Source organism: Protopterus annectens, chromosome 12.part0 (genome assembly GCF_019279795.1).
Source record: "Protopterus annectens isolate FY-2018-M chromosome 12.part0, PAN1.0, whole genome shotgun sequence".
Lineage (NCBI taxonomy): Eukaryota > Metazoa > Chordata > Ceratodontiformes > Protopteridae > Protopterus > Protopterus annectens.
Window position 1 is genome coordinate 5,163,736 of NC_056746.1, and position 27,874 is coordinate 5,191,609.

The 27,874-nt window shown below is 42.7% G+C and overlaps 1 protein-coding gene across 1 annotated transcript in view; it reads left to right on the forward strand.

Moving 5' to 3' along the window:
• The window catches only part of LOC122817306 (serine/threonine-protein kinase SMG1-like), a gene marked incomplete in the record, with an annotated part of 2,898,779 nt that overhangs the window by 2,839,142 nt on the left and 31,763 nt on the right, over positions 1-27,874 (forward strand). Inside the window, 1 exon segment of the mRNA XM_044090530.1 lies at positions 20,969-21,148. Coding sequence (XP_043946465.1) covers positions 20,969-21,148 — 180 coding nt within the window.

A 27,874-nucleotide genomic window follows, 5' to 3' on the forward strand; every position in this document is an offset into this window, starting at 1 on the left:
AAAAACTGAGCAATTACTAGTGGCATATGCTGCAGGAAGTGTAGGAAAGGCTATTTCAAAGCAGACTATTTCAAAGTGGATAAGCCACTGCATTCGTTTCTGCTACTTGCACCATGGCAAACCTGTGCCCAAGGGCATTAGGTCTCATTCCACCAGAGCTGCAGCGACTTCAGCAGCCTTTCTCAGAGGAGTACCAAAGACATTCTAGAGGCTGCTACTTGGAGTTCTGTTCACACATTTACAAAGCATTATCATTTGCATCTCTACTCTAAGTCCAGGGCAGGCTTTGCCACTGCAGTTCTGCAGGGCCTTATAGCCGCACCTAATGCTGTTTAGCTCCAGCCTCCCATCCATAGCTTTGGGATTCTACCCAAATGTAATGACTGCAACAGTGAAATATGAAGAACATAGTACAGTTGTGTACACTTACCATAAATGTAGATGTTCAAGTGTATTCACTGTTGCAGTCCAGGTTACCCGCCCACCACCCCCCTTTCATTCTGGAGATTATCTTTCCTTCTCTATCTTCTACAACCTATGTGGTGTATTTGCTTGTAGATGAAGGTAAAGTTTGTATTGATGCATGTATATATAGTTTTTATATATATATTTTTGCTACCTTTTTGGAGGCACCTGACATCTGGGGCAAGAAAAACTAAAGAAAATGGCGTTGGCTGCTTGTTTTATACCACTGACGACCTGACGTCATGGAAGAGGAGTCAGCAACCGACGCAGGACCCAAGACTTTGGAATTCAGGCTGACTGAGGGCAACCTGCCAGCAGATTACCCAAATGTAATGACTGCAACAGTGAATACACTCTAACATCTACATTTATGTTAAGTGTACACACCTGTACTTTTTGGACTATGGCTTATCAGCCTAAATCAGTCTTCAAAATGTACAGTGTGTGGCCTCAAGCTCACACCGGCAGATGGTCACACTCTGTGCGTAATTTGTTTGGGAGTGTCCCATTTATCCACCCAGTGTGCTATCTGTGCGGGTTTTAACCCAAGTGCCCTCAGGGATCGAAAGGTCAAACTGGTCACCAAGGGTTCTTCTCCCTGCTTCTATGCTGGATTCTGCTTCGGCCTCGGTCGCAGGTACTCCCACCAAATCTCCCACCCAGACAGGGACTCAAACACCCGCTTCTTCTAGTGCTGGGGCAGACAAGCAAAAAGAAAGACAGAGACAAGGACAGAGAAAGGCGCAGGGAGGATAAAGAAAGGAGGAGGGATAGGCCTCGCAAGAAATTCCCGGACAGGGAGCCTTTCCTTAGCCCTCCTTCTAAGACTTCGAGGCCAGTTTCTCCACGACTCGGATCACCCCATTTCCCGCCGTAACCGCTGGAATCTTCAGATCTGAGACCTTCCTCACCCTTACTGCGCAGACCAGCCAGATCCAAGTTGGTTTCTTCTTCGCGATCGACTCTGAGCCTATCGTACTTAGACATGGACAGGATGATGCAGAGATTTCTTCAGGCCCAAATAGAGATGGGAGACTTGCCAGGCCCCTCTCCCTCCGGAGGGGGGACCTCCATGCCCTTTTTCCACCCCATCTCTCCTTCCTCGATCCAGGCAACTGCTTCAGGGTTTTTGGATCTGAGGCTCTTTGGAGCTGGTAGCTTGGTGCCGACGGTTCCTCCAACCTCGACTCCGGCTGTTACCTTGATTTCCTCTGATCTGACTAGTTTGGATCCAGGTGCCTCTTGGAGCCGTGGACAGGGAGTCAACCCGAGGGAACGGATTCTTCTTTGGCTTGTTCGGATCCGAACCGTTCCCTTGGACCTCAGGCTACCCTTGCTTTGGCTCCGATCCCCGCTACGGACTTGGGGAGGGCGTCTTCCTTGCTGGGTGCCAAGGATGTGCGCTGTCCATCAACGTTCGAAGTGGTGGAGAGGGTTCTGTCCCACGGATTGAGACCCCAGCCCACCTCCTCGGATTCCACCCAGACCCTGCTGCATGTGGCGTCGACTCCCTTCATCTTGTCTCAAGGACAGACCATGCCAGAGGATCCCCAGGTTATTCTCTGAGGAACCCCCTGTGGCTCATGAGTCCTCTTGGGAGTGTCCCACTGAAGAGGGCAACCGTAAGCGCAAGTGCAAAAGGAGGCACTTGGACTCCCCTGAGTCCCTCACTATGCACACAGACTTAGGGGAAGGAGAAAGTTCCACCAGACGGGAGGTTGGTCAGCCCCAAAACCTACGGATGTGTCCGTGTTCCTGGAGGCCTTTGGCACGGGCCCATCTACTTCTGGGTGTCCCCGCCAGCAGATCCCTTGGTGGACCTGATCACCACATGGGCATGGAAGGAGCCTGATACCATAGAGCCTATCCCCAAACGCCCTGACAATATTCTGTCCCCTCCCACCGACAGACAACTGTGGTCTAAAAGAGTCCCCATTGACGTATGGTGGTCGCAGCAGCCACTAAGAAGGAACTAGCACAGGAGAGTTCCTCAGTCCACCCTCCAGACAAGGACTCCAGGTCGGTGGATAGGTTTGGGAAGCGTGTTTATTCGTCAGTGACTTTTTCCACATCCATGCGCTGAACTATTTGCACATGTTATCCGTATTCAGTGAGACCTTGTCTCAGAATTTGCTGAGTCTCTTCCCCCCCCCCCCCAGAGTCCTTATCGCAGCAAGACAAACAACTGTTCTCCGCGAAAATGTCGACACTGAAGTCTATATCAAACACATCCATGCGTCTCCTTTCCCATGCTACTGAAGGAGTGGCTAGGGTGGCTGGGACAGGCGTAGCCATGAGGCGTCACGCCTGGCTCAGGTTGTGTCAGTTTACGGACCCTTTCAAGGCATCATTTATTAATGCCCCCTATGATGGTTCCTTCCTTTTCGGGAAGACAGTACATGACACTCTTGTTCAGAGCAAAAAAAGACGGGAAGACTTTGTCTCCCATCGGGATCCACTTCTCTAACCCTCAGTGGTCCTTTTCTAGGAATCAAAAAGGGCAAAAGAAGATGTGGTTCCGGAAATCTCAGTTTTCCCGGGAGTATCAGGACAACTATTCCCCCAGAGTCAGAGGGGGACAGGATCGACGCCGACCCACAGGTAGAGGGGGTCCTAGGAATTTCGGGTCTAGAGAAACTTTTTCTGACAGGCCCACCCATCAGCCCTGAGGAGTTGCCCGATTGTCCTCCTCTGGAGGCAGTTGGGAGGAGATTGTCATTGCACCCAGCGGCATGGGAGTCGATAACTGCAGATTGTTGGGTGCTGCAAATAATATCCAGATGTTCCACCTGCTCACAGGGAGGCCGCAGCTTTAGAGGTTTTAAAGCTGCTTCAAAAACGAGCCATCAAACCGGACCCCTTCGGCCAGTCTGGATTAGGCGTTTACTCCAGGATCTTTTTAGTGCCAAAAAAGATGGGGGACATAGGCCCATCTTGGACCTGTCAAACTTGAACCTGTCCATCGCCAAACAAAAGTCCCGGATGGTCACCTTACAGTCCATTCTACCACATCTCCGAGTGCGCTACTGGATGTGTTTGTTAGACCTCCAGGATGCCTGCTACCATATCAAAGTTCACAGAAGCTCCAGGAGGTTTCTTCACTTCCAGCTGGGAGCCAGTTGCTTCAGTTCAAAGCTCCACCTTCGGTCTCACCACAGCCCCCAGGGTTTTCACCAAGGTGTAATGGCAGTCGTAGCAGCTCACCTGAGGCTTCAGGGACTTCAGGAGTTTATGTACCTGGATGACTGGCTCTTCGCTGCGTCCACCAAGCGTCTTCTGTGTCTGGTCCGAGACTACTTTCTTCTCTTGGCAGATCGATTGGGGATTACAGTCAGTGTTCACAAATCCCAGTTGCAATCAGTACAAGTTTTAGACTTCCATCGGGGCATGGCTAGACACTTTGCAGCTAAAAGTTTTCTTAACACCAGAAAAGATCTTACATCTCAGGTGTTGCATAGCTCAAATAGTGAACCTCAAATTTCCAAAAGCGAGCAATGTTCTCTGGGCTCCATGGCTGCCTCTATATCTATTCTTTGCACACGCTTTCATATGCGGGTTCTTCAATGGACTCTGGCGGTCCAATGGTCTTGGCTAGACCTGCCCATGGATTTTCCAGTCAGGATCAGTCACACCTGCAGGATGTCCCTCCTTTGGTGGCTAAGTTCAACAGAGGTTGCAGCGGGATGCCCCTTTGTGTCATCCCCAGTCCAAGCCACAGTGACCACGGATGCCTCCCAACTCTGGTGGGGGGGGGGGCACTATTAGGGAAGGACAGTCCAAGGCATGTGGTCCCAGACAGAGACCAAGTTGCACATAAATGCTGTAGAGATGAGGGTAGTGCTTTTAGCGTTGAAAGCCTTTCACACCATCCTCCCTCTCGGAATGATTGCAATTCAGTCAGACAACATGTCAACAAACGAGGGGGAACCAGATCCTATCCCCTGTGTCGCGAGGCCATGAGAGTGTGGGAGTGGGCGACTTCCACTGGCCTGTTTCTGATTGCAACGCACATCCCAGGACATGCCAACATTTTAGCGGATAGATTGGGTCGGGCTATTCTGATGCCGTATGAGTGGAGGAGATATTCCTTGTATGGGGACAGCCTTGCTGAGATCTCTTTGCATCTCCTTCCAATGCGAAGTGCAGTGAGTTCTTCGCTCTGATTCCCTCCTCAGGGGATGCCCCCAGAGACTCTCTAGTCCATGTTTGGCCCCCCGGGCTTCTGTATGCTTACCCTCCATTATCACTCATTCCGAAGTTCCTTCAGAAAGCTTGCCGACTGGGGTGCGAAGTGATTCTCATTGCCCCATTCTGGCCTCATCAAGTTTGGTTTCCCTTCCTTTGGTCTCATCTTCTAGCTCCTCCGTGGATTCTGGATTCCTGCCCGGATCTAATCTCTCATCCTTCGTGTGCCTGCCCGCCCAACCTGGACAGCCTCAAGCTGACAGCTTGGTTGGTCCAGTTCCATTGATTGCCAGGACTCCCGGTCTTTCATCCCCTGTAAAATCTATACGAGTGGCCTCTCTTAAAGCTTCCACTAGGAAAGTTTATTGCAGTAAATGGAAGAGTTTTTCCATTTGGGCCTCTCACAGGAACCTGGATCTTTTTACAGCTCCTATTCTGGTGGTGGTAGATTTTTTGACTAGTGTCTTTCAGCAAGGAGCTAGCTTCTCCATGGTAAAAGTACTGTTGGCAGCCATTTCTAATTTTCATGTTGGGGAAGATAACATCGCCTTAGCTTCTTATAGGCTATGTAATGCTTTTCTTAAAGGCATTTTTCTTTTGCGTCCTCCTGTCAAAGATTCGGTGCCTCCTTGGGACCTTACCTTCATCCTCCAGGCATTGGTGGCTCCCCCCTTTGAACCTGCATCTTCAGTGGATCTAAATTTTTTGTCTTGGAAGATGGCCTTTCTAGTGGCCATTACATCAGCCAGGAGGGTTTCTGAGCTTCAGGCTTTGTCTGCCATGCCTCCTTATTTGGTCTTCCATAAGGATAGGGTATCTCTCCCTACAAATCCTTCATTCTTACCCAAAGTGGCATCTGAGTCAAGCATAAACCAGTCTATTAATCTACCCGTTTTCTTTCCCAATTTCCAAAACAAGGGTGAATATAAACTTCACTTGTTAGATGTTCATAGACAACTTTGATTCTATCTTCATAGAACAAATTCATTCCACAAGTCCAACCAATTGTTAATTTTCTTTTTCCAAACCTTTTTTGGGAAAGGCCATTTCCAAGGTTTCCTTAGCTTAGATGGATCACTCTTTGCATTTTGTATGTTAACAAAGCAAAAGGTTTATCTCCTCCTGGTATGATTAAAGCTCACTCTACCAACCCCATGGCGACTTCTGCTGCCTTTTGGTCTAGGGTTTCTTTGGATGACATTTGCACAGCAGCAACTTGGGCAAATCCACATACCTTCCTTTCTCATTATAAATTATACCGGATTTCCTGAGGAAGAGCATCCTTTGGCTGTGCAGTGCTCAGGAATATCCTTCCATGAGTGCCTCCCAGGATTTAAGTAGCTGGGGACTCTGTCCCACAGGTTGCAGATAAAATGAAGTTAACTACTTCAGATAAAGAAGTTATGTAATCACCATAACGTTCCATCTGAGTAGTTATACTTCATTTTTCTGCAACCTTCTCTCCCACCGTCCCCCTGGCCTTATCATATCCATAGGTATGTTGGGTTCTTTGAGCTGAGTTGCTAATGTATATAGTTGCAGCAAACTCGATCTGAGGGAAGGCAGGAGATAGTGGTGCATTATGGGTAGGGGAGGAGCTTGGAGCAGATGCTAGAAAATATTTTGCCGGCTTGGATCCGATGTGGATCCGAATACCCACAGGTTGCAGTTTAAGTAGATAAAAGCACATCACATCCTGTGATATCATTGAACTTCCCACCATATTTTTTAAAGCAGCAACCACTCATAGACCCATTTTTCCTCAAACAATGCAGCAATGTCTTCTTTAAAACATACAAAATTCTATTTTCATAAAATAGAAATTAGTAAATGTACAATTGACCTAGAATTGTTTAAAAAACATTGGGCAGTAGAAGTAACGTGCAAACAGAAATAGTGCATAAACTTGTACTATAAAACTCTCATGCATTGACCTCACATGTGAAAATCCGCTTTTAATTTTAAATAGAAATAGACACCATTTCATTAAGCCCTGGGGAGTAAGTGGCATTACACCTAAGTTGCCACAAAAGCTCCCTGTATTCAAGGAGCAAATCCATCTGGCCTCCCTCCCCTTATTACATACTTGTTCTAGGGAACTCCATGTGTTTCCACAGCACTTTTTTGATGTTTTTCTTTTTGATGTCATACCTATGTTGATAGATGTTTATTAAGGCTGTTAATTGTTTTCCCTATGTAAAATTGTTGACACTGCTGGCAGATAACCACATATATCACACATTTACTAGTACAATTTAGCCTTTAAGGAATACCCTTCCATACCCCAAAATATTTATTACTTCATTTTCTATAATATAAGGGCATTGTGTACACCAGCCACATTTCCTCATGCAACCTTTCATCTCACCCGAGGAACTTGTTTCTAGTATACTCTTAATTGACTTTTCCCTTTTGTACACGATCAGTAGTTTGTCGCCCAACTTACTTTTATAGTACTGGTCACAATCAAACAATACCCAGTTCTGGTTGATTATGTTTTTTTTCTCCCATAAAGGGGGTTAAATGATGGTACCAATGCAGCCTCAAGTGGCTTTTCACTTCTAGACCCAGGACTATCTTCTGTCCCTCTCCTTTCTTCTGGGCTATTTTTCCTAACAGTGGGAAAAAGTACCCTTCCAGCCTCTTATCACCTCATTCAGTATAGGTTCCATGAACTGTTTCGGGTACTCTTGTTTTATTAACATATCTTGTAATATGTTCACTTCATCCAAAAATGTCTTGGTCATTAATCATTATAAAATAATTGACTTTCACAAAGAATATAATTATTTTTGAGAATGAGGTCCATTGTGGTCCTGTACATAAAGATTCTTGAGTGACTAATGCTAGTGTGTCCACATAGGAAATCATAAAACATCACAATGCCCTCCTCGTGGGGGATCATGGTGCATAAATCCTTAATGTCTATTGTGGCCAAAATTAACTGATCAGAATATAGATTTTCCTGTATTTTCCTAAGGCAGTCCCATGAATCTTTTAAAATATGGGAACAATTATTCATGACCCCTTTAAGGTTTAAGTCTATAAATGTTGCCAATGAAAATGTTTTTGATGCTTTAGCATCAACTGTCTTTGTGGGGGTGGGGGTCTATGATAGACTTATGGATCTTGGGAATCACAAATATTGTGGGGTTCCGTGGGTTGTTCTGTTGCATAAAGTTCAATCATTATGACCTATGGACCTCATTCTCAAAAATAATTGTATTCTTTTTGAAGTTCAATTATTCAAACAAAATTCAGGTGTGGCCATGGGGGGCGGCATGCACCCCCTTATTCGGTAATGTGGTCCTTGCCCAGGGGGAAAAGTCCTTGGTATTCAGGTCTGGACATTTTAGACACTGTAAGTTCTATGGCCGTTACCTTGATGACATACTTATCTTCTGGGATGGCACGTATGGTGAATTACAGGAATTTTTTGAGTTTTTAAATTCCGGTATAAGTTTATTGCAGTTCACAATGGAAACCAATGAAGAGAGGGTACACTTCCTTGATATCACCATAGCCAAAGATAGGGAGAAGCACACATTTACATCCTTCTTATATCGGAAGCCAACTTACTCTCTCTCCCTTTTGCACTATAATAGTGGGGCACCCCTTACACCAAAAGATATCTTTGAATGGGCAGGGGGTTAAGTTTGCTAGGATGATTAGTGACTACCAGACATTTTTGGATGAAGTGAACATATTACAAGATATGTTAACAAAACGAGGGTACCCAAAACAGTTCACAGAACCTATACTGAATGAGGTGATAAATAAGAGGCTGGAAAGGGTACTGTTTCCCATTGTTAGGAAAAATAGCCCAGGTAGAAAGGAGAGGGACAGAAGATGGTCCTGGGTCTAGAAATGAAAAGCCATTTGAGGCTGCATTGGTACTATCATTTTAACCCCCTTTATGGGAGAATAAAAGACATAATCAACCAGAACTGGGTATTGTTTGATTGTGACCAGCACTATAACAGTAAGTTGGGTGAAAACCATTGATCCTGTACAAAAGGGACAAGTCAACTAAGAATTTACTAGAAACCAGTTCCTCAGGCAAGATGAAAGGTTGCATGAGGAAATGTGGCCAGTGCACGCAATGCCCTTATATTATAGAAAATGAAGTAATAAATATTTTGGGGTATGGAAGGGTATTCCTTAAACAAAGGCTAAGTTATACTAGTAAATGTGAGAGATATGTGGCTATCTGCCAGCAGTGTCAACGATTTTATGTAGGGAAAACAATTAACATCCTTACACGGATCTATCAACATAGGTATGACATCAAAAAGAAAAACATCAAAAATGCACTGTGGAAACATATGATGGAGATGTTCTTCATGTTTTGCTGTTGCAGTCATTATATTTGGGTAATCTGCTGGCAGGTTGCCCTTAGTCGGCCTGATTAACAAAGTCTTGGGTCCTACGTCGGTTGCTGTCCCTTCTTCCATGACGTCAGGTCGTCAGGGGTATAAAACATGCAGCAGATGCCATTTTCATCCGTCTTTCTTGCCGCGCAGTGCCCGAAGCAGAAGCAGTTCGCAAGTGCCGGTCGGCCGACTCCTGAAATTTTCGTTTTCGAGTTTCAGAAACGAAGTCTTCAACCTAAAGCAAGTACCCCGTTGGGGAAACTTTTTCTTGCTCCTTACCGATGTCAGTAAAAGTTAATTGAATTACTTGTGGGAAGCAAATACCTCATAAGGATTTTCATTTGTGCTGTATTCCTTGCCTAGGCCCTGACCACAACGTGCCTTGCTGTCGGTTTTGTGCTAAATTTAACCAACACACTATTAAGCGTCTGTATATTTTTGCATCTAAATATTTTGGCTCAAGATTTAACTATCCTGATATGTCGTCTGTTAGCAGTCCGACTACCGGAATTCACAAAAAACGCAAAGAAAAAGACAGAGACAGACCGTCGAGGTCCAAAACCGACAACGAAGCTTCTCCTAAGCCAGTCGCCAGTACTCAGTGAGGCGCTTTTGCAGCCCCTGATACCCGCTACTTTTGATTCTCAGGCCTCTACTGAGACCCATTCGGAGTCAGGTATGCCGCAAGACACTTTTAAGTATTGAACCCGCGGATGTGTCTTCCTTAGATGGGTCCAGAGCCGCTGAGCAGGTACTGGCTTCTGAGGATGTTTTCAGGCCTAAAGATTTGTATATTAAACTGACTCCATCTTCAAAAGCAAGGCCAAAACCAACTTCTAGGTCTAAAAAACTGGTGCATGGGCCACATGCACAGACCCCTATGCCTAAAAAACAAATTATCAAAATGGCTGAGGATTTAATTACTTTGATCAGGGGTTCCCAACCCCCTCTTGCAAAGAGGCCTAGGCAAGGTACTGATTATGAATCTTCAGATCAGGTTTCCATTTCTTCTGATCAGGAATTATCTGTTCCACCTTATGAGGACTCTGATGCCGAAGAATCCATCCCTACTGCTTCTCCTTCTGAGGATTTTTCTTTTGAAGAAACTTTGCATACCTTAAGGGAACATTTTCATTGGGAGAGTCAGGATTTTTCAGAATCAAAAAAGAGGCTTAGGGATTTCCTCCTTCCTCAGCATAGGCTATACCTCCTGTTCTAGACATTGTTGTTGATATTTTCTCAGAATCCAGCATGGCTCCTGATTCCCTGCCTCTGGCTCCTAGTAAGCCAGACAGATATTACAGGGTTCCTGACTCCCACAAATTCCTTTTTAAAAACCCTACTGCTGACCCAGAAACAATTTGTCAGGGTCCCAAGGGTGTTAAGGCTTCTACTGCTAAAAATCCTACCCCTTCTGATAGAGACCTCCAGGGTGCTGAATAGATAGTGTAAGAAGGTTTACACATCTGCAACCCTGACAATCAGGGCTTTAAACTGTCAATTTCATATGCTTAAATATCAGCAGCATGTCATGGGCTTACTTAAACAGTAAATTATGTTGATTTCTGACTGTGTGGAAAATAAGAGTTACAGGATTTATTGCATTCAGCTGAAGAAGATGTAAAGCATACTTTGCAGTGTGGTTTTGATTCCTTGGAGGCCTCTTGCAGGGCTGCTGTAACTGGGTCTGTGATAAGAAGGCATGCTTGTCTCAAGGAGCAAAATCTGCCTGATCATGTTAAAGCAAAATTGTTGGATGCTCCTTTACAACAGGACAGTCTGTTTGGTAATAAGGCAGAAGAAGTTTTGAAAAAGATGGAAGACAAAGCTGAATCTATGCAAACTGTAAAAGATTTCCTACAGGTGCAGCCACCCAGGTTCAGTAGGCACTGGCCTACTAAGAATTGGTCCTTTCCAGTACCCACCAGAGCCACTCAGGTCAAACCCAGACACCCCAAAGGCTCCAGGTTTCAGTCACAAGGAACTTACAGAACAAAACAATGGGGTGCCTCCACCTCCAAATCTGGAAGTAGCAAGGCACCTCCCTATGGTAAACAAGTCTCAATGACGTTTTTCTGCCATTTCCAAGCACTTATCTTTTGGCATCCCCTTTGGGGGGGAAACTAGCACTTCATGCACAAAATTGGCATCTAATTACCTAGGACAAGTGGGTTTTAAATATAGTATACCCGGGATACAGATTTCAGTTCCACACTTTGCCAATTCCAAACAGATGGCCAGATCTGCCTCCAAATCAGTGGGCCGAGGCCCAGAAACAAGTTATGTCCCTCATGAATATGGGGGCTATTGAACCAGTACCAGAAAAGGAAAAGGGACAAGGTTTTTATTCAGTACTTTTCCTGGTACCCAGAAGAGACAAATCATGGTGTCCAATTCTGAGCTTATCCATTCTAAATACATTCCTGGACATTCCAAAATTCAAGATGCTGACTCTACAACAGTTACTGCCTATGCTAGGCAAGGATGCCTGGTTGGTAACTCTAGACTTAAAAGAGGCTTACCTACATATCCCAGTCAGGGAATCTTGCAGAAGATACCTACGCTTCAAAGCAGGCTGTTTGCATTACCAGTTCTCTGCTCTGCCCTTTGGCTTATCTACCGTGCCCAGGGTCTGCATAAAGTGCCTGGCACCAGTAATTGCATTTTGCAGGCAAAGAAACATTCAAATTTATCCTTATCTGGACGATTGTCTAATTCAGGCAGAAAGCAAGGACACTCTTCTATAGCATCTGGCATTTGTAAAAAGGCTTCTAACTTGCCTATGGTACGCCATAAACGAAAAGAAATCACAGCTGGTACCCTCTCAAAAAAATTACATTCCTGTGTGCAAGTTTGAATTCAACTGCCCAGATGACTTGCCTCATGCCAGAAAAACAAATCCAATTGATGACTTACTTCAAACAAGTGGCCACAAAAACCCAGTTATCTGCAAGACAAATTCTGCAGGCCTTGGGGTTCATGGCTTCCTGCATACTTCTAATTCCATATGCAAGACTGCATATGAGGAAACTTCAGTCGTACCTAAAAAGCTTATGGAGTCAACATTGTCACATCCTGGAAACAATGATTCCTATAATTCCTTGCCTGCAGCAAGAGTTCCTATGGTGGGCAGAGGCCTGTCACCAAAACAAGGGACTGTCATTTATTCCACCCCCTGCCACCCAAACCCTGACTACAGATGCATCAGACTATGCTTGGGGAGGGTGCATTTTGCAGGGAGATGCATTCAGGGCGAATGGAGCCAAAATCAAATGCACCTGCATATCAATCAGAAAGAGATGCTAGCTGTGCAGAATGCTCTGACAGCTTTCAAGGACTTTCTTCATCCAGGACAACTACTGATAAAGATGGACAACACCACAGTCATGTGGTACATAAACCAGCAGGGGGGTATCCATTCCTACCCCCTTTGCAGGCTAGCCATGGCTTTGTGGAACACAGTCTTGATTTACCAAATACATCTACAAGCTCAATTCCTGCCAGGAAAGCAAAATACTCTGGCAAATGAACTAAGCAGAAATCTTATGGACCCACACGAATGAAAACTGGATCTGCAAATCTTCAGCATGTTGACACGCAAATGGGGGAGCCCAGACATGGATCTTTTTGCCTCACCCCAAAATTATTAGTTGGACAAATTCTGCACAAGAATCCATCACAAAAAAGCTTGGAAAGTGGATGCCGTATCCTTCAGCTGGCAAAACCTATCAATCTATGTCTTTCCCCCTCTGCCTTTGCTCTCCAAGGTATTACTAAAAGTCAGGAAAAACCAAAAATGCTTCTGATTGCTCCAGACTGGCCTCGCCAACACTGGTACCCGCTCCTACGCAATGTCACACCTTCCTCCGTGGTACCCTCCTCAGACACCTTATCTACTTGTCTCAGCAGAACTATCAAATTCTACACACTCAGCTCCAAACTCTGAATCTTGCAGCATGGCTAATCAACTAATTTCACCAGTTACATCTCAGCAAACCTGTGATGGATGTCATTTTGGAGGCTAGAGAAGGCCTAGTACTGGAAAATCTTATGCTGATAAATGGAAAAGGTTCTGTGCCTGGAATCCGGCACAAGGAATAAGCACAGCAATGCCCAATATTCCTCAGATTCTGCAATATTTAACTGAGATGCTTCACAAGGGCCTATCTTTTTCTTCCATAAAAATCCATGCCTCTGCCATTTCAGCTCATTACAACACAGACCCCCCCCCCCCTTTTCTCATCCCCTGCTAAAGCAGCATCTCAGAGGGGCCAAAAATTTAAGACCTCCCAGGAGAGCACAAACTCCTGCATGGGACCTCAATTTTGTGATGGAAAAGCTCACCCTACCTCCTTTTGAGCCAGCTGTTACTGCGGACATAAAATTTCTCTTGGAAGACAGATTTTCTTGTAGCAGTCACTTCAGCTGGAAGGATTTCAGAACTACAGGCTCTCATGGCAGTGGAGCCTTTTATTATTTTCTACCCGGACAGGGTAGCGCTCGGTACCAATCCATCCTTTATGCCTAAAGTGGTATCTAGTGTGGCTCTTAATCAGACCATTCATCTGCCAACTTTTTTCCCAAATCCACAGAACAAGAGGGAAGTGGATTCTGCATTCATTGGATGTACACAGACGACTAAGATGCTACTTGATCAGGACAAAACCTCTCAGAAAATCTGAGCAACTATTGGTGGCATTTGCTGCAGGGGCAGAGGGAAAGGCTTTTTTACAGCAGACTATTTCAAAATGGATAAGCCATTGTACTAGTTTCTGCTACATGCATCATGGTAAACCTGTCCCCAAGGGGATCAGACCCCATTCCACCAGGGCTGCATCTACTTCTGCAGCCTTTTTCAGAGGGGTTCCTACCAGAGACATTCTAGAAGCTGCTACCTGGAGCTCAGTTCATACGTTCACCAAGCATTACCATTTACCTCCCTTCTCTAAATCCAAGCAGGCTTTGCCACTGCTGTCCTGCAGGGCCTTATAGCTGCTCCTAATGCTGTATATTTCCATCCCCCCAACCATAGCTTTGGGATTCTATCCAAATGTAATGACTGCAACAGTGAAACACGAAGAACAGTACAGTTGTGTACACTTACCATAAATGTAGATGTTCGAGTGTATTCACTGTTGCAGTCCTGGTTACCCACCCACCAGCCCCCTACTTTTCTATTTTTATACCTCTTCTTTCTGTTACTATGCTCAAAAGCCTTCTTGTTGTATTTGCTTTTATTTGGAGGTATATTGTTTGTGTTATAAATTACATGTATATATATATATATATATATATATATATATATATATTTTTTTTATTTTTTTTTTTTGCTCCTCATTTGAGGGGCACCTGACAACTGGGGCAAGAAAAACTGATGAAAATGGTGTCGGCTGCATGTTGTATACCCCTGACGACCTGACATCATGGAAGAAGGGACAGCAACCGACGCAGGACCCAAGACTTTGTTAATCAGGTCGACTGAGTGCAACCTGCCAGCAGATTACCCAAATGTAATGACTGCAAGAGTGAATACACTCAAACATCTACATTTATGGTAAGTGTACACAACTGTACTTTTCCTGAACAGTTTAAATTTAGTGCCCTAGAACAAGGGTGTAATAAGGGGAGGGGGGCCTGATGGATTTACTCCTTGAATACAGGGAGCTTATGTGGCAACTTAGGTGTAATGCCACTTACCCCTCAGTGCTTAATGAAATGGTGTCTATTTCTAGCTATTTAAAATTAGAAGCAGATTTTCACATGCGAGGTCAATGCATGACAGTTTTATAGTAGAAGTTTATGCACTATTTCTGTTTGCACATTATTTCTACTTCCCAATGTTTTTTAAACAATTCTAAGTCAATTGTACATTTACTAATTTCTGTTTTATGAAATTAGAATTTTGTATATTTTAAAGAAGACGTATTGTTTGCGAAACAAATGGGTCTATGAGTGGTTGCTGCTTTAAAAAATATGGTGGGAAGTTCAATGATGTCACAGGATGTGATGTGGTTTTATCTACTTAAACTGCTTTGAATGTTATCATGCTTATTTTGAAGTCTTTTGGCTCTACAGCCAACAAAGGCACTCAAATAAAATGATTTTGTGAACACCTGAGCCCTGTATTGCTCTATTACCTGGTTCTACAGTTTTGGTGTTTGTCGTGGTTTTCAAGTCATCACTTACCTCAATCAAACAACCCCCTTCCTAAAGTTTACCTCTTCCATAGCTATACTTCAACCACTTTCTTAGATATGCAGATTTCCAAGGACACCAACAATAACAGAATCAACACTGATCTATTCAGAAAACCAATGAGGGTTAACTTATTACTCCACAGTAAAAGTCTAGATCCTTGAAAAAACAAGTATAATGTAGTGAAGTCCCAGGGCTATAGATTAGCTAGAATTTACCAGAGATGGAACCATTTTTGAGAAACCTGAACAACTTAGAGAATGATTTTCTAGTGAGAGGCTATGAAAGTCAGATGTTAAAAAACGTCCTGGAACCTATTATAGAACTGAAAAGGACTGAAGCACATTCGCTCAACCTGCCCAGTAGGAGAATGTTAAGAAATTCCACAGAGAATAACAAATGTAAAACTAACTGCATCCTGACATACACTTTGGATTATTACAGTATCAAAAATGTTATTGAAGAAAACTGGGACATTGTCACAGGAAACCCTTTTCTGATTAACATCTTAAATGAAGCCCCATCCTTTGTTTATAGGAAGGCCAGGAACATTAGACGTTTTGTTGAATTTAAACCTAGATAATATGAGAGAAACACTAAAAGATGTGAAACTAATTGTACATTTTGTATATTTATACAGCAAGGTGATACTTTTTATTGCCCTTATTTAAAGAAAATCATTAAGACCAGTGCAGGGGGTGACTGTAACACTACAAAAGTAATTTACAGGGCACAGTGCAATGAATGTGATGCATTCTATGTGGGCAAGACTGTGAATAAACTCAAGCGTAGGATTTCGTCATCTGTCAGAAGTCCGCTCTGGATGTAAAAATGAATGCACTAGCCAAACACCTTTCTCTCCATAAAAGAAACACAGGTTTTAAGTTCCAGATCCTTGATCACATAGACATGGGTGATCTTGAAGTAGACATCCCGAATATTCTGGAGAAACATGAAACTCGTGTGGCAATTAAAGCTGAACTCTTAAGAAACCTGGACTAAACTACTACTGTTCATTTAAAAGTGTACTGGAACTTGGAAAATTGCCACATTGTTTACATGACTATTTTTTTTATTTTATTTTATTCTACCAGTTGGTTTTAAATACCATTTTAAATCAGTTTTAATTGTATATTTTGTTTCCATCATCATACATTTTTTCTTTTTTTCTTTTTCTGGTTCTCTTTTTTCCACTTTATTCAAAATGATATGTAATAACAATACTAACTAATTATACAGTATTTTTATAGATAGTTTTTAGGGTTCTTGTACACAGACCTGAAGACGTCTAGAAGGACAAAAGCAATCTTTGTTAACAATAGGTTATGAAAATAGAAAATGATTTTTACAATTGATTTTTTATTTTTTACATGCAAAGTGTGTATGTATATATTTATATATATTTTTTGATTGCCAAATGGACTAAGGTTGATATATTTCCAGCCATGTAGTATAGTGTCTTGAGTAAAATCACAGACTTAATAATCCACTTAAAAATCTAGTTAAATAAGAGGAACCACATCATTATAAATTTTATTTAAACTGCATAAGGGTTATATTATTATGACAGCCACTAAGTAGGGCAGGACCAGCTCGAATGTCACACTGATGGGGGAAGGGGTGTGAATTTAACATGTGTACCAATAACACTTTGTTTTACAGCACAATAAACCACTTCCTTGCCTGATGAAAAGTGTGTGTGTGTGTAGATATATATATATATATATATATATATATATATGTTATATATATATATATATATATATGTATGTGTATATATATATATAATATATATATATATATATATATATATATATATATATATATATACATATTTAGAAAGCTTGTGAGGAAACTTTTACACTTTTTTTGTTTTACATAGATCGCTTGTCTGTGTACTTAAAGGATTTTCTATTGGAGACAGACTGCCTGCCTTGCTTGGATTACTTTCGAATACTTAGCAATTCTGTACAATTATATATTTTTTATTATTTTTTTGATTTAAGACTAGTTTAAGTTCGCTACTTCTACTACTATTGTCTGATCTGATTAATATGCAGTGATTAACTAGAGATATATAGACTGAAAATCTTCCACACAGAGAAGTTTCTTACACTGTTTTGTTTCTCTGGACAATCCTATCAACGCTCCTGAAGTGCAGCCCGATCGCTTTCCTCTGGAAGCACCCAGGGGACGTTTCTTTCTGCACTACGCTGCCTGGCATTTAATAACTACCGACCGTTGGGTCAAGAAGATTATAGTCAGAGACGACACTATTCCCCTCAATGTTTACCCAAAACCTCCTTACAAGACTTCCCAGCATTCCACCCAGTTAAAGGGAAGAAGCAGCTATAGAAATAAAAAAAGCTGTGTCAAAAAAGTCATCCAAGCAGTCTCAGCAGACCAATGTGGGTCCGGATTCTACTCAAGGTTCTTTTTGGTGCCAAAAAAGACAGGGGACTGGAGACCAGTTCTGGATCTCAGCAATTTAAACAAGTCTGTCACCCAAACAAAATTCTGGATGGTCACGGTTCAGTCCATTCTCGCTTTTCTGAGAAACTGCGATTGGATTTGCTCATTGGATCTCCAGGAAGAATATTACCACAACAAAATGGACAAATGCTCCAGGAGACTACTTTGCTTCTGGCTAGGAGCCAGTCACTACCAATTTCGTGCACTGCTGTTCGGACTCTCTACTGCCCCCAGAGTGTTCATTAAGTGCATGGCAGCGGTCACAGCTCACGTGAGATAGCAAGAATTCAGAGTGTTTCCATATTTGGACGATTGGCTCCTTACCGCCCCCATCAATCATCTACTGGTAACAGACTTGAAATACACTCTCTCCCTGGTGAGACTATTGGGAATAACAATAAACTGGGAGAAATCCAACCTTACACCGACCCAGTCCATAGAGTTCATAGGAGCAGTTTTTGACACCCGCTCCTGTCTAGTGTGTCTCCCAGACTATAGATTGCAAAGACTGAGGATGCAGCTCTGGGTGATACTCTGCCAAAACACAGCCTCAGCACAGGAAGTCCTTCAACTCCTAGGATCCATGGCAGCTGCCATACCAATAGTGCCTTTCGCAAAACTTCACATGAGAATACTTCAGTGGCTTCTGTTATCTCAGTGGTTCCCAGTTCGCCACTCTCTGTGTTTTCAGATTCAGATAACCAATCGTTGCAACAGAACCTACTTTGGTGGATGAGGCCAGAGACAGAACTTTGGAGCCACCCTTTCCATCCCTCACAACCCAAAGCCACTGTGACTATGGATGCATCCCTAATAGGGTGGGGGGCATTTTCACAGATTGACCATCCAAGGCACATGGTCCACAATGGAGGCCAACCTGCATATCAGTGTTGTAGAACTAAGGGCAGTGCTTTTAGCATTGCAAGCATTCCAATCTGTTCTTCCTTCTGGGACAATTGCAGTTCAATCAGACGTGTCTTTAGTCTGGTATATCAACAAGCAAGAAGGAACCAAGTCCTACCCCCTATGTTGCGAGCCCATGAGAATTTGCTAGTGGACGATAGCTTCCAACGGCTTTCTGATAGCAACTCGTATCCCAGGGGATTCCAATGTGATTGCAGACAAGCTGAGCAGATGTAATCTGCTGCCTCACGAGTGGTCGCTCAACTCCAGCATAGCGGCAAAAATATTCAGTCGCTGGGGCCAGCCTTGCTGCGACCTTTTCGCCTCCCCCTCAGTCCACAAATGCAGCAGCTATTTTGCCCTAATTCCCCTGCAGGGGGAGTCTCAGAGGGATGCTCTGATCCACAGTTGGCCCATGGGACTTCTGTATGCCTTTCCCCCCATCCCTCTAATTCCCCAGTTCTTAATGAAAGCTCTTCGGTTGAAAAGCAAAGTGAACCTCATAGGTCCTTATTGGCCTTGACAATTATGGTTCCCCTTTCTCTGGCCTCACTTATTATGCCGACCATGGATTCTGGATCCATCTCCAGACCTGATTTCTCACCCCCAAGGGTTGAGTCATCCAAACCTAGCCATTCTCAAGCTGACAGCTTGATTTCTCTACTTTGCTAATCGTCAAGCAAGGTAACCTTCCCTCTCCAGTATGTAATATTACCCTGGCCTCTCACAAACCATCCACCAGAAAACTCTATCTAGACAAATGGAAGAGATTCTCTGTCTGGTCTAAGAAAAGGAAACCAGAATAATATTTGGTTCCAGTTACTGTAGTCCTACACTAACTATCAAAATTTTTCAAGAGTGAAGCTGCAGCCTCTACCATACAAGTACATCTAGCTGCTATTTCAAACCTTCCTAATGGTTTTGGAAATTCTCCCCTGATTACACACCAGTTATACAAAACCTTTTTAAAAGGAGTATCTCACATTAGACCTCCAATCCAACAACCTATTGAACCTCACATTAGTTCTTCAGTCTTTGACTCAACCCCCCTCTGAGCCTGCAGCTAAATGTGACATTAAATTCTTAGCATAGAAGTCCCTTTTTCTGGTTGTCATCACATCAGCTAGGCGCATTTCAGAGCTCCATGCTCTATGCATTAAACGGCCCTATTTTGTCTTTCACAAGGACAGAGTATCACTCCGGATGAACCTGACCTTTCTTCCCAAAGTCATTTCGGATTTCTCCATTAATCAAGCCATTGACCTTCCAGTATTTTTCCCAATAAAGGAGAATACTGTCTGCGTTCTTTGGATGTACATAGGCAATTGAGATTTTAACTGGACAGGACTAAGACAATACGTAAATTAGACCAACTATTCATTTCCTTTTCTGGCCCTAAAATGGGACATTCTGTTTGAAAGTGACCTTATCTAAATGGCCTAGAGACTGCATACTTCACATTTATCATGAGAAAAAGTCTATAACCTAGAAAACAAAGCTCACTCTACCAGGTCGATAGCAACCTCTGTGGCCTTCCATTCTAAAGCCTCCATGGATATCATCTGTGCAGCAGCGACATGGGCTTCTCCTCATGCCTTTATTACTCATTACAAACTAGATCTGGTCTCCAGGGGAAGAGCTTCTTTTGGCTCACTGGTGATCAGGAATATTCTTCCATAAGGGCCACTCAGGGAACACAAGGTAGCTGGGGACTCTGTCCCATCAGTGATGAATGGAATGAAGATTAACAACATCAGATAAAGAAGTTATGTCTTACCATAACTTTCCATCTGTGCTTTTGATCTTTATCCATTCATCAAGTCCCTCCCTCCGTCCCCCTCCAAAGGCTCCTGGGGGATACTTTGGGTAAAAGTGCTAAATTAGGGCACTTGCGTAGAAACTGCCTCTGCTTTACTGATAAAGGGCAAACTCGATCTGCGGTAATAGGGAGTAGGGTGTTCTGGGTAAAAGCTTGTCTCAAGAGTTTTTGGCTGGCGTGAGCTTGGTATAAGGCCACTTGATTCAGAGGACTGAACAGACATGCCATCAATGATGAATGGATGAAGATCAACAACACAGATGGAATGTTATGGTAAGACATAACTTTTTTTTTCCTTACACTGTCTTAAATAGCTAGATTGTGATCCTTATTTCTTTGATGAATTAAAGCTGCAGTTCGACTTCCTTACCCATCATCCTGGTTAAAAAGGAAGTGGGTTGTTGTTTTCAGACATCTGGCATGTGCCATTCCAGTCATAACTTAAACCAAGCACATGCATCATTTTATTTTTATTGTTGACATTAATTTATAAGAATGTATTGATTTTTAATGTATGCCACAAACTTATGAGCAGCTTTATGTTTTGTATTCACAGCTGTACGAAACAGCACTACTCAGAAGACTCAGCCTGAGGTGATGTCACAGAATACTCGAAAGACTGTTCAAAGGAACCTTGCTACATCAGCAGAAACCCCCCCAAGTGCTGCAACTGGAGCTGGCAAAAGTGTGGCACCTAGTCCTAAGAAAGCAACAAGAGATCCTAAAACGGGAAAGGGCAAGTATTATACAGACTTCGGTTTGTTTTAATTTTCCTTGATTAATTTTGCGTCACAGCAGTAAGTTGCATTGACAAGACTGAGGACTGTATGTGTTTGTAAGAATTCACGTTGCCAGTTGATGTATGTACTTTTTAGGAAAGAGTGGAATGTTGAAGGCTGCAGTCCTTTCACTTGAGATGAGAGACATTCAGTTGTACTAAAATTACAGGAATAAATGGGTTTTCCTGCCCATATGCTAACTGTAGACCTAGGTTCAGGGTTACTAGCTATTCTGAGTGTATGTACATCTGAAGTTCATGTATCTCTTCTTGTGCTGTATTCTTCTGAAATTGTTTATATTTGTCTCCTACTAATTAGCGTTTTTATAAAAGGAACCCCAACCCCAGTGAGCTGCAGGCCTTCATAATAGGGATGAGCACTGCATTGTTTTTCTTATCAGTGGAAATTGCCAAAGGCAGATGTCAAACCTTCTGTTCAGACTTCCAGAGCTTTCACAAACATCCCTCACAATTGTATTTATTTATTTTTATTTTGACATTTGAAGCCAGTTTTTGGCGGGGGCCCGGGGAGAAATGCTCCAGACACATATCATTGTAATGTGGGAGGGAACCGGAGCATCCAGAGGAAACCCACATATGCAGGAAAGACATGCAGATTCTGCACAGAAGGCACCCCAGCCAAATATCGAACTGGAGAACCTCTTGCTGTGAGGTGACAATGCTACCGCTGCACCACTGCGCCGTCCAAAGTTTTTGTTTTGTTGTATAATTGTAGCTCCTATCTACATGACATCAGACCAATGTAAGGCTTGTAAGGAGTGAGAGAGACACCAGAGCTTTTCTTTTTGTCATGAAGAAATAATCATTCAGCAGCTGTCTGTAAGGTATTTTCCATGCGACTCCAAGAGAACAGTAAGTACCTAGTTTGGAACTTTTTAATTGGCTCTGAACTTTGCCTGTTATAAACTATAACATACAGATCCCTTTACGTAATCATGGTACTCCTCAGTTCATTTTCTATTCTCCTACTACTGGGCCATCTCTCATTCTACCATGACTCTATAGTAGCTCTCAACACATCTCCAACTCAGTCCCAGCCCACCTATTCATACTTCCTCCCTACACTCTCCACACATCACACAAAAGTATTTAATGATGCCCCTCATCTTTACTCCAACTATAGACTGATTAACTCCATTTCAACTCTGATCAAAACAAAATTAAGTGGAAAAATACTCTCCAAACACACATCAGTAATTCCCCAATACACTAAAATCCTTCTAGAAGACATTCACTCCAGTCCTGGCCCCATCTATCACAATGAACATCGAAACAATTGTTTTTCACACACTACTCTAACCTTACATTGGTCAACCCCCAACTCCAGTAATTTAATGTTTGTAGCCATAAGTGTTGAAGCATAAGAAATAAAATTGCTGAACTACATGCCTGGAAATGCACAGCATAAACCTGATAGTCTTGCTGTAACTGAAACTTGGCTTAAACCCAACATAAACTACTTCAAAATTACAGCTCCCAGCTATATCATCCTTAATGACCATATAAAGGGGAAAGCTGGTGGTATTGCTTAGGTGTTTCCCAGCAACTGCCACATTTTCCCTTTACAACAAACTAATATTAGTATTCAACAGAGTTTCGTATTGCTTTCCTGAAATTTAAACAGTTATAAACAAATATGTATTGCTGTTCTTTTCCATCCCTCCTGACGACAATATAGCTTATACACCGGATTTCCATAACAATACCACAAGAAAAAACAACTACTAGGTGATGTGAATGTCAGTTGGTTGGATGTAAATAGAACTCCCCTACATCTAGTGTGAACTTGTTTCACACAACTTAATAACAGCCCCACACATTAAAGCAAAACATCAAATTCCATATTAGATTTCATACTAGTATCAGACCCTACCAAATACACTATCTCTAGAATAATGTCTGACTGTCTCCATGATCGTCTCTGTCTCTATAACTAGACGTCTCACACATCCACTTAAAACAGCATGTTTATAAAACACACACTCTGTCCAAGTTTAATTCAGAAATGTTCATGACTACCCTATCATCTAGTAACTAGAACTTCCTAAAAATCATCCCTTTAGATGATGCCATAAATTAATTCAGTAGAACTTTCCTGAATAGCTTTGCACCTCCTGGAAGGAAGAGACTAAAATATAATGAAATTTGGCTGTCCAAAAAGAGTAGAGTGCTAATGCCGAATAGAGAGAAAAATGTGGAAAGAATGTCAGAAATATAAAACACCACAATATCTTAAACTTCAGAATGCTTCAGTCATACTAAAAAGCAAATTAATGAAGAAAAATTATACTGTAATAACTTTCAGAGTAATGGTAAACACAATCCTAAACAGTTCTGGGAAGCCATTAAAGAACTCTTGCATCCCGACCATAAACTCAACCCTAACACCTCTCCCAATACTCATTAATTGAAACCACAATATAATTAAACTCTTATTTCATAGATAGTATAGCATCATCTTTAACCAAGGATTCCCCAACATCTAATCCAAACCCTGCAACCACGTATCACCCCATCCACTTTCAAACCTGTGGCCACATCCTGTATAAAACTACTCAAACTTAAACTGTGCTGTACTTCAGCTGATGATCTTTCAAGCAAGTATCTTAAAATAGCTGATAGCCTTGCCTACTCGGGCTCAAGCCACAAAAATAGGGTCAGTACAGGAATCCCACATTCTCTCTGTCTGGAAAAAGTCACACATTATCCCTCTGCGCAAAGTAAGAAATTCAACGGATATTACTAACTTTGACCTATTGCAATCTTTACGCCCCCCCCCCTCCAAAATATCTAATTACACTCTCTCCTGCAGGAAGACAGCACAATTTTCGTCTGTCCCATAGTACTTAAACTGCACTTCTAACCTATATTGATAAATAAAGCTAGAGATGACTTCAAACTAGTCTCATCCTTGTTTGTAGACATGCCTTAAAGCCTTCACAGTTTGTCACAGCAAACTAGTACTTGAAATGACCTCATTGTTTGTTTCAGCCCACCCTTCTACAGTTCAAAAGTTCTCTCTCCAGTAGATATCAATCAGTAAAATGGCATTCCACCCTCTCTCCATACCTCCCTTTTACCACCGATGTACCACAAGGCTCTGTCCTTGTTTCTGTCCTCATTAACATTCTCACCAGCACCTTCCTCCACGCATCCACACAAAAGGCTTTCCTAATAACGGTACGTAGGTGACTTTGCACTCATTTGCACATCTGACAACATGGTACACCTCCAAAAAATTACTCGGGAAGCTTTAACAGCAACTGAAACATGGCTTTTTAAATAACTCGTACACAACCTCAGCCATTGAGGTCACTTCTCGTAGCAAATTATTAGGAATGATAGTGGTTAATGATCTTAAATTTGACCTGCATATACAAAATTGCATAAGAAAAACTCCTCAAAAACTGGAGATGCTGTATAGAGCCAAAAACTTTCTCACTGCAACTAAAGCTATACTCGCACTACTTATATCCTCCCCCATTTGTTTATGGCGTTTCCATCCTCACTAACCTTCAGGCATCACAAAAAACAAAACTTGAGCGATGCTATAACAAGGTTGCTAAATTTGCAGCAAATACTGCTTTAGAACCCACCATTGTATATCGCTAAAAAGCCCAAGTTAGTTAGAACTGCCTCATCAACTAACATACACGGCTTCTTACCACAAATAAAATTATCCAGAATCCATCTGCTTGTTCAGAACTAAGTAACTTTCTACACAACTATGTTTGTAGTTGGTTATTACAATCTAATGATCAAAAACTCCTGTCTGTGCACAAATCTGTCAAATCTGCTGGGCATTGTCTGTACTTGTACCATGTTACTAAGGCCTGGAATTCCTTATCTGTATCCATCGGGTCAGTACCCTCCCTCCCATTGTGAAAGACTTGCTGTCCAAAAGCTGTTTCTGTTCTTGCTCATCACCAGGATAAGCCATATCCCTAAATGTGAACAAATAGCTATTTTTACATTTTCCTACTCTCTCCTTCACTAATTCCTTACTTCTATCAATTTCTCTCCTAGTTTTCTCTGTAAATATTTCACTTTGCATCTCAATTCCAGCTTGTATCATACTAACTTAGTTTAATTTCTCTACAAACTGGGTAAACATTTTTCTGTTAAGTCATAGTAATATAACTTGTATTTATACTTAACCAATGTTTTCATACTATGTTTAATTTTGGTATAAGTGCTTAAACTGTAGTTGTTTTTCTATTATTTTTAAAGACTATATTTTGGAGCTTTTCTTCCCCAGCCATTCTCTGAAAATGGGCTCCTATCCAATCTGACTTTCCCAGTATTCAAATGCCAGTAAATAAATCAAATTATTATTAGTGTTATTGCTGGCATTGATTGTTGGTTCTTGGAAATTCGCTTTTTAGAGGTTCATGACTTCCTCACAGAGGTGGTTTTGTAATACTTTTTTTCTTGTATCTTTTTGCCCTGTGACCACTGCCTGTCTGGCCTCCCCAGTCAGACTCACTATTCATTCCCACATTATAGGGTTGTATCCAGAGCAGTACAGTGGACCAAGAGCCCTCAGTTGGGGCCATCGTACAGGTGATTGTAATGGTTGCATATGCCCTTGCTGGCATCTTGAGGGTGTTTCTGTTGATCATAACCCCACACTGCTGGCTAAGGTGAGCATATGTGTCACTATAGGGACCTGTCTCATGCCTTTATCTATGCAAGCTTGCTCCTCCACACACACACAAACACACACTCACTAACAAGGGCTACTGTCTCTGGCTTGGGAGCACCAAGTCTACATTTCCCAGTCCACAGTTACAGCCATAAAAGCAATGGAGTAGTTTAGCCAATAAGGAGCCACTTCTCCTGTCCCAAGATGGTTGAGCAGATGTGAACGTCTAGCTTGTCTCATCCCTTCCATGCTTATCCATAGACCGAACTACTGCTCCATCATTCAGTAACAAGCATATGTGCATGGAAAGGAAATTTCTGCCAAAGACTTCCACACTTTTTTTTGTGCAAGGAAGAAAATGTAAGTTTACTTATGCGAGAGTACTGTATTGCTGTTCAAATAATTCTATTAAAGCCTGAAACCTCAGAGCCTACCTATATCAGTAGAAACATGAAGGCCCTTTGTTAAGTTTTGCTGTTCTCCCAGTCAGGCTTTGTATGTTTGACCTCCAGACAGTAGACTGTGTGACTTCAGAACATTGCCAGTAAGGATTCATTGGGCAGAGAACGTCAGCCTTTAAAAACTCTAAGTCTCGAGGCTTATCAACATTGGTGCTAGAGATCCCTTTTTTCATGCTCATATAGCCCTGCATGTATCAGGTAACCCCTGCCCATCCTTGCTCTAGAAGCAGAAACTTGTTTGCAGCAGCTTCCAGACATTGCAACGGGGCAACTGTTGAACTTGCCATTAGACAATGATCTGCATTTTTGCTTGCACTGTCAAGATGCTTTTAGAAGCTTAGATACAAGTATGTGGTTGATGAAGCATCATTTTGTTTTCAATGTCAATCCTCCCGGTAAAGCAGAAATTACCCAGCAAAGTAGTGAGCCTTCTGTAAAAAGCAGACCATGCAGCAATATAAATAAAATAAAGCATTTGACAAAAAAGCAAGCATGGCATGGTGGCAGGGAAGGAGGATATTGGCAAAATGGGAGCAGGGTGGGAATTCCCCTTCCCACTCAAGAAACTGTCCAGTACTGACAACCCCAACCAACACCCTTTCTTTCATTTGCTCTTATCTCTTGGAAACCTGTCCTTTTCCCCAGACAAAATTTTTTGCAGGAGAGACTGCTTCATAGTGTGGGGATGTTGGTGTTAATAGTGATGTTCATCGTGCATACAGCTGCAGTCACAACAGATGGGTTCTCCTGCCGTCAGGCAGGTCCTCGGTCGGCCGAATTCCAAAGTCTAGGTCCGGCGTTGGTTGTCGTCGCTTCTTCCCTGACGTCAGTGCGACAGGGGTATAAAAGAACCAGCCGACGCCATTTTCTTCATTCTTTCTTGCCGCGCTGTGCCCGAAGCAGAAGCAGTTCGCAAGTGCCAGTCGGCCAGCTCCTGAAATTACGAAAATTTTGCAACCGAAGTCTTCTTGAAAGCTAAGTACCCCGTTGGGGAAACTTTTCTTGCCTCAGACAGATGTCAAAGTTAAAAATTGTATTTCATGTGGGAAGCAAATATCGCATAAGGATTTCCATTCCCTCTGTATTCCTTGTTTAGGCCCAGACCACGACGTCTTGGTCTGTCGCTTTTGTGCTACATTCAACAAATGCACCATTAAGCGTCGGGCAGAGTTCGCCCAGCATTATTTTGGCAAAACATTTAACTATTATGTCGTCGGATACTCCGACTCCAGTTTTGTCTAAAAAGCGCAAAGATAAGGACCGACACACGAGGTCCGCTGCCTCTACCAACACCACGCCAAAGCCGATTACACGTGGTCTGGTTCTCAGCGAGGTGCTTACGCAGCCCCTGACTACCGACGACACTTCATTGGCAGTGTCTCCTTTGCCCGAGGTCGCAGGCTCCTTGGCCCACACCCCGACTATAGATACCGAAGCCACTCTTGGCGGTGAATCTCAAAATGTGGACAGGTCCACCTCCTCTCAAGGTGTCTTCAGACCTTCCTCTTCTTTTTCCATCAAGGCTTTCACCAAGTGTAAAGCAGACATGCACTCTAA